At 37.6% G+C, this 12,500-nt stretch overlaps 1 protein-coding gene across 33 annotated transcripts in view; it reads right to left on the bottom strand.

Moving 5' to 3' along the window:
- Positions 1 to 12,500, bottom strand: part of LOC124950677 (forkhead box protein P2-like) — a 285,654-nt gene that overhangs the window by 93,465 nt on the left and 179,689 nt on the right. For 30 of the 33 annotated variants that reach the window (XR_007101413.1, XM_047497707.1, XM_047497709.1 and 27 more), the window contains one exon: positions 9,554 to 9,688. Coding sequence is in view for 32 of the 33 variants with exons in the window: in XM_047497707.1 (XP_047353663.1) it covers positions 9,554 to 9,688 (135 nt within the window). In the remaining variant the exon portion in view is untranslated. Of the gene's footprint in view, positions 1 to 9,553; positions 9,689 to 11,936; positions 12,302 to 12,460 lie in introns of all 33 variants that reach the window. The other 3 variants (XM_047497720.1, XM_047497721.1, XM_047497719.1) reach the window with 2 other exon arrangements.

Here is a 12,500-nt window from a genome sequence, read left to right as displayed (position 1 = left end):
GGGTGGGTTGGGAGGGGGAGGGGTACCCTTCGCTCGTAAAACAGCCGAAGGTAGAGACGGAGGAGGCGGCGACCAAATTGAATTTGGGTTCTGGCCTCTGTTTAGATTCCTCGTTGGTTGTTTAGTTTAGAGGAACAAAGAAAACATCTATGTGTTTATTCTAGCCGACGCTTCGTCCCCGCCAACTTCCCACCCCACCCCACCCCTTATCCTTGACTCGCTCGCACTCTCTCACCGAAACACCCTGCACCTTACCCCCACCCTTCTTGTCTCTCTTTCTCTCTTTCTCCCTATTTCTCTCTTTCACTCTATTTCTCTATCTCTCTATCTATCCATCTCTCTCTCTCTCTCCTTCTCTCTCTCTCTCTCTCTCTCTCTCTCTTTCTCTCTCTTACTCTCTCTATCTCCTCTAAACTACGTCCACGTAACATACTCTTTCTTCGTCTCCCTTCCCTTCGTTTCCCATCGGTTTCATGGTGATCCAACTTGCTTGCACATGCACGCACGCACGCACGCATACATTTACACGACTCTACCCCAAAATGCACGTGTTCTCTTTCACACCGTCCTCCCTCTTTTACTTCTATTCCTACTCCACCTTCTCCTCCTCCTACTACTTCTACTCCTACTCTTTCCCTCTTCCTCTCTTCCTCTTCCTTCCACGGCTGACCTCAGAAGCGGCTTGTCAACCCTTCGTCCTACGAGTGCTTAACGGTCACATAAACGTACAAACTCGCATACGCATATATATATATATATATATATATATACATACACATATACATATACTAGACGGACGATCTTTTTACATCGCTTCTCAACTCAATATTAGCATTTTCATATCGATGCTCGCCGCTAAAAGGTCGAACCCTCCGCCCCCCTCTTTCCTTTTTTTTTCCTTTCTTTCCTTCTTTCATTCCTTCCTTCCTTCTTTGTTTTTTTTCCGTTCCTACTACCTTCGTATCGTTCATTCTCTCCTCTCAAAAAGAACTCGACAAATCCAAATCGAAATCGCTAAACAATTATTCCTTTTCCTTTATTTTTCTCAATGTTTGACGTTTATTAAAGAAACGTGGGGATTTTAATGATCCAATGAGAAAAAAAAAATTTGAGGTCGGTATAGGAGTGGATTAGCGGGGTTAAGGGAGGGTTAAGGTGGAATAAATGAAAAAGAAGAAAATGTTCTTTATTCTCCCTCCGTTTGAAATTCCTGTCTTAAAGAGAAATAGAAAGAGAAAGAGAAAGAGAGAGAAAGAGAGAGAGAGAGAGAGAGAGAGAGAGAGAGAGGGAGAGAAAGAGAGAAAGAGAGAGAGAGGAACATATATACATATGTACGTACGAATGCACGCAAAAGAGCTATTCTCGTTAAATCAAGGAAAAAGAGGAAGCAATGTGCGCTCTAACACTCGGCAGAAAATAGCCGACGATTGAATGCGACATTTATTACTCCCTCTCCCCCCCTCTCCCACTCTCTCTTTTTATCTGGGAAATCGAGTTGGTGCCTTTAACGAAATGTTTTTCTTCTTAGTTATTGTTATTTGGTTATCGAGTAGAGTAAAATTACTTTCACTTTTTCCCCCTCTCTTTCTCTTTCTCTCTCTCTCTCTCTCTCTCTCTCTCTCTCTCTCTCTCACTCTTACTCTTTCTCCTGCGTTCCTCTTTCTTTCTCCCTTTCCCACTGTCCCTCCTCTTTCTTCCAAGTGCTCGTATTCCTTCCAGAATTCTTCTCCCCTTTCCCTATAGCCCTTCCTTTCTCCACCTTCACTCCTTTTCTCTTTGTTGAATGGAGGGAAAGAAAGAGAGCGAGAGAGAGAGAGAAAGAAAGAGAAAGAGAGAAAGAGAGAGGGAAAGATTTCCGACGCTTCAAAACACTCGCGAGAAAGCGGCCCGCGGGGAACGCAATTTCCAAAATAAACGGTGAACGGCGGCTCTGCAAATAATCATCGCGCGTGCTTTTAATTAAGTTTCACTGTCTCAAGCACGGTGTCCTTGGAAAACCCTCGGTCCGAGGATTCCTTTCTTCTAATCCGCGATACGCGCATCTCTGCGAACAGACATTCGCTTTGCTAAGGGACGAAGACGAAAAGAGGATGAAAGAGAGAGAGAGAGAGAGAGAGAGAGAAAGAGAGAGAAAAGGAAAAAGACAAAGAGAACGACAATGACGTTGTTGGTTCGACGTTTCTAAGCGGACTGAAAATATTACAACGTATGAATGAATGTTTCTTATCCTATTAGTATACAAATACGTCCTTGTCAATGAAAATTTAATAACGATCATATTTTTGTAGTTAGCGAAAAGAAAAACATAAGTTATTGTATAGGTGTATACAACCTCGTGTAACAATCGTCGTACGACTAATGTAACGTGTGTTTGTCTTTTAGTTTTGAAATAAAAAGAGAAAAACAATAACGTAGTATCGGTAATAAATTGACAAGGACATAAGATAGAACGTAATAGTAGTATCAATTTGTTATTGTTATAATAACGATAATGACGATGGTATCGCATGGAACGTGACAAAGCGTACGTCGTTGACTTTATCGAACAAATAAAGTGGCTCTCGGGTCTGACGTAGTCGCGTTTCTTCGCAAACTCTTCAGTCTTCTTCTCGAATGTACGATCGTATTTCGACGATCGTTACGTTCAAAAGATATTTTATTGTTCTACTTGAAGCACGTACGTGTATAACTATACCGTATTATTAGACGTTAACCCTACGATATGAAATACCCATCGGTTACGACGGCAACGAGAACGTGTTACGATATATATGACAGAAAAATAAAAGTCCTGTTCGAGGGGAGGGTCAGTGGGTGGGGGTGGGATAGGTGGTTAAGGGTGGGGTATAACAGATATCAACTACATTTCATAATGTTTATGATACGAAGGTAAAACGTCCGATCGCAACGATCCCACTGAGTTGTTTCAGGTGCTCGTGGAAAATTCGTAGTTTTATCAACCACCGTAAATCGATCAATCGTGGTGCCGGCTACTACTCCCGGAATCGGTGCTAACATTGTCCAATTATTTTCATCCAACCGACGAATGAAATAATAATATTTTTAGTACGTTATAAAGAGCGTTAGGCAGGTGCAAAAGAATAATGAGCGACCGAACGTTTTCATCCGTAGACAAAGAGTATGAATAATCGAATCTGTATCTCTTATAAATGATCGTAGTATCTTCGTACGTACATCGTAGGATATCTTCTCTCTACGATTAATATTACTTAACTGGCGAATAAATAAGAGACCGTTCGTTTTGGCGCGTTAATCGAGCCAGCGCCGAAGAAGAGAAGAAAAAAGAAAAAGAACAAAAAAAAAAAAAAAAGAGAGAAGAAGAATCTTTCGTGAGATATCTTTGGCAAATCGCCAATCGAATGGATCGTTTTCTTTCGAGAGACATTCGCAAGGATCGCTCTTAATATTGTTTTAAGTAGATGCGTCTCGATGAGATTCTTAGTATAATATCGGCGATTTGGCAATTAAGTTCTACCTAAAGGAAAAACGAAACACAAGGACAATTTTTCAAATTTTTCAGCGTAATTAGTTTCTTTTTTCTTTTTTTTTTTCCTTTTCTTTTCTTTTCTTTAATATATCGCACTTGCGAATAACGCGATATTAAATAATTTTTTAAATAAAACAACAATCAAATAATAATTATTATTATTACCATTATTATTATTATTATTAAATTACATCATATTGTTATGCTTATTTTTTTCTTTTTTTTTTTCTTTTTTTTTTCCTTTTTTTTTTTTTTTTTTTTTTAACAGGTACACGAAATTATATTCCACTACTCGAATATAAGACGTCCATGTTAATTAAACGAACAAACGTAATCGAAATAAAAAAAAAAGAAAAAAAAGAGAGAGGAAAGAGAGATCGACAAATCTTATTCGTAAAACTCTTACGTACGTACTTGCATACATGTCGAAGAAAAAATTTGTGCGAAAGAACGAAACGATGAATGTTCGAAAGGTTCTTCGAATGAAATTGTACGGATGTTGTGTATTTTCTCAGGTATCATTCGACGACACGAAGCAGGCGCGTGAATAATAGAGCGCAATCGCCCTTGCCAGTCTCCGTCGACCTTAGAGCCCCTCGAGGGTAGCAAAGGTGGGAGACTAGAAGGGTGGGATTTCTAGATTGGATTTAAGTACACAGCCGTGAGGTTTCGACCGGTTAATAATGTAGATAAAACCGGGACTTCGAAGACGAAGTGAACGAGCGAGAGAGACGGAGAACGGAGAACAAGAACACGAGAGAAAGAGGGAGAAAGAGAGAAACAAAGAGAGAGAGAGATAGACTTCATTCTGTTGTGGTACTCATGAATTTCCGACTTCTGCTAACTGTCGGAAATCAGACGCGATGTGTCTTCTACAAAGACTTTACCGTGCTAATGTTCTTAACAGTAGTACTAGCTGCTTTTCCATGCTTTCTTGAGATCTAAAATTCCTCCCTGTAACTGTTTGTCAATTAGATAAGAATTGACTATTCTCTCTCTCTCTCTCTCTCTCTCTCTCTCTCTCTCTCTCTTCGTCGTGAATGGCAATATAAAATGATCCAAAGTTAACGCGCACAAAATAAACAAATAGCAAAATATTTGAAAACGAATTTTCGCTTGTTCGTTTGTTAATACGAATAGGCATTGTAAATTTTAACGATGAATTTGTAGTAATAATTAACGAAAGAAAAAATAAATAAATAAATAAATAAATAAATACATCAATAAATAAATGAAAATAAAAGAAGAAAAAGAAATGTACACGAGACATTTTCAAGAAGAAGAAAAATCCTAAGTATGTATTAGATTCGAACGATAACTAGTATCTTTGGCATGGAAAAGATTGGTAATATTGAATTAAAGGAGGAGCAGAGAAAAAGAGAGGATAGAAAAAAGACGAGCGAAAGAGAAAAGAGAGAGAGAGAGAGAGAGAGAGAGAGAGAGAGAGAGAGAAAGAGAAAGAGGAAAAGCTAGTTGGAGTTTCGGTAATTTATTAAAATCCTCGTCACCGACACGATATCCCTTCGAAAAATTTTCCTTTAAAACACACAGAGCCGCTACGAACGTACGTGTGAGAAAAAGAGAAAGAGAAAGAGAAAGATAGATAGATAGATAGAAAGAACGCGCTTTCGGATTCGAGATCTTTTATGCTCAGGCCAGCTGGCTCAGCACGACAAAAATTCTTTCAATTACAGAAAAGCGAATTCTCCTTAAAACTCCCCGGCATCGATATTCATAGCGAAGCGTAGCGCGGGCTACGTAAAAGTTACGACTCTTCCCTTTCTCTCTTTCTCTTTCTCTCACTCTCTCTTTCTCTCGCTCTCTTTTAGATGCGGATCGGTCTTGTGCAATCTAACTATAAGCTGTGCTTGTAAAAGAAAAAAACGGAGAGGGAGAGAGAGAGAGAGAGAAAAGAAATCGTGAATTGAAGTAGGAGAGCGGGGAGGGGAGTGGGGAAGTAGAAAAGTACAACGAAACGAATGGATGAAAGAAAAGAAGAATCGAGTATGAACCGGAGTAAACGGGGGTGGTAAAGAAAGTCTGGGGTAGCTTGATTGGAAAGGACAGCCTATCCGCAATTTGCGATTTGAAGGAGGGATTTGGTATAGAGGGGATAGAAGGTGAAAATTCGTTTGTCTCTTTCTCTCTCTTTCTTTCTTTTACGACGACGAAGTTTCAGTATTTTTTTTTCTTTTTTTTTCTTTTTTTTTTCTTTCTTTTCTTTTTTTTTTTTTTTTTTTTTTTTTTTTTTTTTAATTTTTTCTCTCTCTCTCTCTCTCTCTCTATCTATCTATCGATCTATCTATCTCTTCGTTCTTACACGTAAAAGGACAGAGATAAATTTTTTTCTACGTGTCGATAACAACAACAAGCTTGTTATCTATTTATTATCTATTCTTTAACGAAATGGATTTATATCAGATCGATATATACAATGCATGTTTATAATACATTATATTCTCATTGTACTATTATGTTTCTCATGTATACGTTTCTATTTTATATTATGTATATATATGCACATATATATATATATATATCTATAATGAAATGGTATATAATATGTTTGTAACCATATTGTAGAAATTGAATATGGAATTCGTGAAAATTCGTAATTAGGTCAGTGAACGGAAATCATGGTCTCTCTCTCTCTCTCTCTCTCTCTCTTTCTCTCTCTCTTTCTGAATGTCTATCACCGTGGATATTTGACGTTTGATAATTTATATTTATGTACGTACGTCGCACTTCTTGGACAATTCATTAACGATTGATTGTCATGAACTTCGATACCATGTCCAAGTTGATCAAAGATTAAGGGATCGATCGAATATCAGTGATAACGTCTATGTTTCGGGAGATATCCCGAAAACCATGAAATGGAGACGCAGATTCATCCAGGATTACATTGATGTCGACGTTGACTGTTTGATCTTTACTAACGTATGTATGTATGTATGTATGTATGTATATATATCGTAAGATCCCTTTTGACCTCAGTGTTCGCTCTTGATTATTATTATCTCTCCTTGACTCTCTCTCTCTCTCTCTCTCTCTCTCTCTCTCTCTCTCTCTGTCTCTGTCTCTCTCTCTTTGTTTCCACAAGTCCTTAAATTATAAACATTGTTAACCAATGGTAAGTTTGATCTCGAACACGGCTTCCAGTCGACCAAAGGCAACCCGCTATCTCAGTTGAGTGCTCGAGACAAGCGGAGTTAAGTTCTCTCCGTCTTTCTAACTCCGTCGTTCTCCATCTAGAAATGCCAAGTTTGGTCACACGTGACAATTTACAAGTCTACGATATATATACGTCAAGAGTGGTTTAACGTAAACGATACATACTTTAATATTATTCAACAGCAATTAATTATTAACAACGTGAGTATGAAGAAGTTTCAAGAGAGAAAGAGAAGAGAAGAGAAGAGAAGTGGAGGAAGAAAGGAAAGAAGAGGAGAGAGAGAGAGAGAGAGAGAGAGAGAGAGAGGTAAGTTTCAAGGCGCTATTAGAGACACAGAACTTCTCATAGAATAATCGAAAGCCATTTAGCGGTACATATAGTAGAATAGAAACGAACGATCGAAGATCAGCGAGTTTCTCGAATCGACGTGAAGAATCGATCAAGAGCGAAAGAGGAAGAGAAAGAGAGAGAGAGAGAAGAGAGAGAGAGAGAGAGAGAGAGAAAGAGACACGAAGGAGGATGTCCAAAAAGGTCAAGTATGGTCGTGCTTCCTAGTCGTTTTCGATGTCGTTGCTGGAAAGTTCGGGATTCTGGTGTTCTAACCACAAATTAAAGCGGTTATCGATCGATGAAATTTGACTCTCTAATAGTGAAGGGACTACGGACTCTTCTTAGTCCCTTACACGCGAATAAAAATCATAGGTTTATCTGGATTTTCGTCGTTCTCACGAAATCAACATAACGAATAATATAAGATACGTTAAATGGATCGAAAGTTTTGTAATAAAGAAAATGTTCTAATCATAAAGTTCGTTTCTCTTCTCGAATAAATCCGAAAAAAAAGATAGATATGTAGGTAGATAGGTAGGTAGAGAAAGAGGGGGAAAGAAACGGACAGAAAGAGTGAAGGAGAGAGAGAGAGAGAGAGAGAGAGAGAGAGAGAGAGAGAGAGAGAGAGAGAGAGAGAGAGAAGGGAGAGACTTCGGAGACTCCAACATCAGCGCGTGTACGTTCTAAGCGACGTGTCGGAGCAGCGATAAGCGAATCTCTGTTTACACTTAACCAACAAACGAGCAGATGTACGTGTCGCACGTGTAATTCACGTAGTCGTGTAAGTACACACCTATTTACGCGCTGCGTCACGTGAACTTGATATTCGGCCGCTATCTACGAACGAATGCGAACGAACGCGAACGAACGAATGAACGAATGAACGAAGGAACGAACGAAAGAACGAACGAACGAACGAAAGAACGAACGATAAAAAAAAAAAAAAAACGAATGTATGAGTTTTGTATACGTACGCGTTCACATATACACAAATAAAATAATAAATAATAGTGTATAAGTGGCACATGCTGTTATGAAATAAGTAAACTTAAAAAGAGAAAAGGAATAATTTATTTTTCATAGATACTTGTAAATAAATGTGTGAGTATATATAAATATATAAATACATATATATATATATATATATGTATGTATCCTGTATATGTATATGTAGATATATGTAGAATAGACCTGTAACCTATATGACCCTATCATTTCCTTTTCTTTTTTCAAGAACGAAACCGAAAAGGCCGCTTTAAGGGCCATAAAACATTTGTTTCCCTCGCCGGCACTTGCCACGGAGCGTAGTAGTATATTGCATTTCACTTTCTCTTTCTCTCTCTCTTTCTCTCTCTCTCTCTCTCTCTCTCTCTCTCTCTCTCTCTCTATTTCTTTCTTCCACTTGGCGGCAACACCAAGCGCGGGATTTTGAATTGAATTTGAAATCAGGGGGCTCGATTTTATGGTGGCTGGGTGTCAAACGCTTCAAAAGTATCGCCTACTACATCTCGAGGTACGAAGCTCGTACCGCGGAAACTTCGCTTTTTAAGGTCGAAGAATCGGTTTATTTTTCGTTTCTCTTTTCTCTCTTTCTCTTTCTCTCTCTCTCTCTCTCCCTCTCTCTCTCTCTCTCTCTTTTTTATTCTTTTCTAGCAAAGGTTATACAGTCCCGCGATGCTGGTGATCGTTCAATTTCCCCTTTTTTTCCATTTCAAGAAGGAAAAGTTATAAGTACCTCGTGTTTCTTTCCTATCGTATATAATATATATGTATGTATGTATGTATGTATGTATGTATGTATGTATGTATGTATTTAAGTAGTTTCTTTTCAAAAAGGTTTTGATCGTAAAAATTGTTGATTTTAAAGAAATCGATCGGTATTATAATTTTCGTTCTGGTAATACGAAGTAACATTAGACGTTAACAAAATTCAACGAAACGACGTGTTTAGAGAATCCGCGTATCTCAGTGATGACTCACGGAAGAGCAACTTCGAAATAGATCGTTTAACTTGTCCTCCGTCTGCTGTTCTACCGTATGTAGAGAGAAGCCACGGTTACAACGGAAAGAGAAGAGCAAGGAGAAACATATGCGTGCGTATGAGAAAAGAAGAGAGACAGTCATATATATATATATATAAAGAGAGAGAGAGAGAGAGAGAGAGAGAGAGAAAAAGACAGTGGTTTACTCTTTGATGTCGGGCGAGAGACGGTGAACGAAGAATTAAATTATTTAGGTGACTGTAATATTTTCAAGAGAGCTTCGCACGGTGGTATAAAAGTCTAAACAAAAAGTTCCTTCGTGAAAGTGCAACGAAGTCTCGGCGTAATAAACGGGAACGCGAATGGAGGATTATTAATCTTGATGGTCAAGCAGTATTTTTTTCTTCTATAAATATATATATATATATATATATATATTTTTTTTTTGTTAGAGAATTTGCAACATGCAATGTAAAGGATAAAGATGTAATTGATGAAAAAATTTGTCGAACGTCGAAGAAACGTTGTCGTTTCTTTTACGGTGATGTGACTTCTTACCTGATCGTTGTCCTGTTGATCCTGACCGTAACCAGGGATGTCACCATTTGGGGTTGTAGCGGCGGAGGGTCGCTGCGACGTGGACAAGTTGATCGCACCGTCTCCGTCTGTGTCATGATCCATTATGCCATCGTCCTGAAATTACGATCGTCTTTATGTCGAAATATATCGGTAATACGATTGGAAGGTAAAAGAAACGAAATTATACGATTACAAAGGTTCGTGAAATACGCCACGTTTAATATATACATACATATGAATTATAGGTATGTACGTACATATACATATATGTTCAGTCCATGTATGTATATACATGAACGAACGTTGATGCAACGCGATTCTCCTCGTTAATAAACATGATGTGAAAACAACTATGGCTCGCGTTATTGTTATGTCTCTATGAAAATGAGTGAATGAGAGAGAGAGAGAGAGAGAGAGAGAGAGAGAGAGAGAGAACGAGAGAAAGAGAGAGAGAGAGGGAGAAAGAAAGGAGGGAATTAATTCGTTCAACGAAATTGTGCGAGAATTGTCATAAGAACAAAAATAAAATTGTAAAGTATATCAATCAATTCTTCAAGTCAAAAATTAATAAAATTCATTTAATAAACATATACGCATCTGTAAAAAAAATAACTTATACAGAATATTGCTTGATAGAGAGAGAAAGAGAGAGAGAGAGAGAGAGAGAGAGAGAGAGAGAGAGAACATTCTAATGAATAATCGAAAGGAATAATATCTTCTTTCTAAATCATTCTAAGGATAATTTTCAATGGAAAGACTTTTCTCCGACCGATATATCGGCAATCTTACTTATAAATTTGACAGATATATACATATATATAAAATTGTATGCATAGATCAAACATTTCACATTCCATCGGATTGTGAAAAGTCATACATAAATTCATATAATTAATATTTAATATGAATAAGAAGCAATAAATATTGAAATAAAACGATAAAATATAAATAATAAATTATTTTTATCACTTTAAGATTAGAAAAGGACCACATTATATATATATATACATATATTTCTTTAATGTAATAAATATCTTCATTAGCATAATTATTATACGAAGAGTGTCTACATAATATCATTTTTGTCTCGAATGCGATCGATAGTCGCGATGATCCTCGAATATCGAAAGACCGGTTTTGCCTTGATCGCAAACGAGCAACCGATTATAGATTGTAGCGTGACGCACGTGATTCGACGCACACTCGCCGCGCGCAAAAGTAACAATGTTTCGCGTGCGGTTACGGCTTTCTAATAATAATTCCGAAGTTCCCCTCTCTGGGAACGATTACGCATCGGAGGCGAATCGATCGGTAGTTTCACGTGGCGAACACGAGCGATAGGCGCGCGCGAAAAACCAGAAAGAGAGAGAGAGAGAAAGAGAGAGAGAGAGAGAGAGAGAGAGAGAGAGAGAGAGGATAAAGAGAGGGAAAGAGAGGGAAAGATGTAGAGAAAGAGAGAGAGAGAGAGAGAGAAAAGGATAGAGAAGTTATCCCATTGCGGAATTGCTTGAAATTAAGTGGGTTCTCTTGTTTCCTATAAATTCGAAAGCATTTCTTTGAAAATAATGAATAAATTTATTGGCATGATAATTTTTAAATATTATACTCATAATGATAGTTACAATGTATCGAGCAATCTCTTAAACTTTTCATGTCAACTAGAGAAAGGAAAAAGAGAAAGAAAGTGAGAGTGTGTGTGTGTGAGAGAGAGAGAGAGAGAGAGAGAGAGAGAGAGAGAGGGAGAAAGAAAGAAATAAAAAAAGAACGAAAAAGAATTGAACGATAAGTTCTTGAACGTAAGTACAAACGGCAACGGTTTGATAAATAACACGTAATCTCTGTAGGATCCTTAAGTGATAAAAAAAGTACATATCGTTGGCCCCCTTTTGGAAGGCAAGTGACTAAGTTAACGGTGTGTGTGTGTGTGGTATGTGAACTCGTTCGAGCTGGAATAAAAGATATTCTTGGTAATTTTTTTTTTTTTTTCTTTTTTTCCATTGCTATGGAAAAATTATTATTTTCCATTGAAAATAATAATTATTAATTTTTACGTTCTCATTCAGTTAAATTTTTTCGTTCGTTAATAAATTCGTTAAGTCTTAGATATTTTCTCTCTTTCCCTCTCTCTCTCTCTCTCCCTCTCTCCATCTCTCTTTCGACTTGAAGATCGAGAAAAAAAAAATAGAGGCAGTTTGAACAAAAAAAAGAAAGTATAAAAGAAAAAAAGAAAGGAAGAAAGAAAGAAAGAAAGAAAGGGAAAAGGAAGAAAACGAAAAAGAAAAAAAGAAAAAGAAAGAAAAAAACGAAGTAGAAGAGGAAGAGAAAAAGAAGACACGCAGAAAACACTCGTAAGGACACTCACGATAAACATCCGGCGAGAGGGTCTCTCTCGTGCGACGAAACACCACACCGGAAGTCTCTTCTTCCTTGGCACAGTAGGGAGTTTCCCCCTTCTCCCTTTCTTTCGCACCTTCCACGCTTTCGGTGGTACTTTCGATTCTCTCTCCTTGGAATTGACACACGTTGCTCTTCGCACATACGCACAAACTTTTCTTTTCTCTCTCTCTCTCTCTCTCTCTCTCTCTCTCACACTCTCTTTCTATTTATCTATCTCTACCTCTATGTCTCTCTTTCTTTTCACATTACATATCGAATTTTTCAAGGACCTTTGAAATTGAAATCCATCGATGACACCACAGAAAAGGCTTCTTCTTCTTCTTCTTCACACTTGTAGCGTTTTCGTATATATGATTAAGTAGTTAAAAAAAAAAGAAAAAAAAAAAAAAAAAAAAAAAAAGAAGAAAAAAAAGAGCGAGAGAAAAAAACTTTATGAATAAAAAAACAGAGAAGAAAAAAAACAAGGAGAGAAAAAAAAGGATGATGTACAAGAAGCACGTGGCGATAAAAAGACGACGTTGATGCGCAC

Source organism: Vespa velutina, chromosome 7 (genome assembly GCF_912470025.1).
Source record: "Vespa velutina chromosome 7, iVesVel2.1, whole genome shotgun sequence".
Classification (NCBI taxonomy): Eukaryota; Metazoa; Arthropoda; class Insecta; order Hymenoptera; family Vespidae; genus Vespa; species Vespa velutina.
Note: the sequence above shows the minus strand (reverse complement) of the source record. Positions and strands in the feature narration are given on the sequence as shown.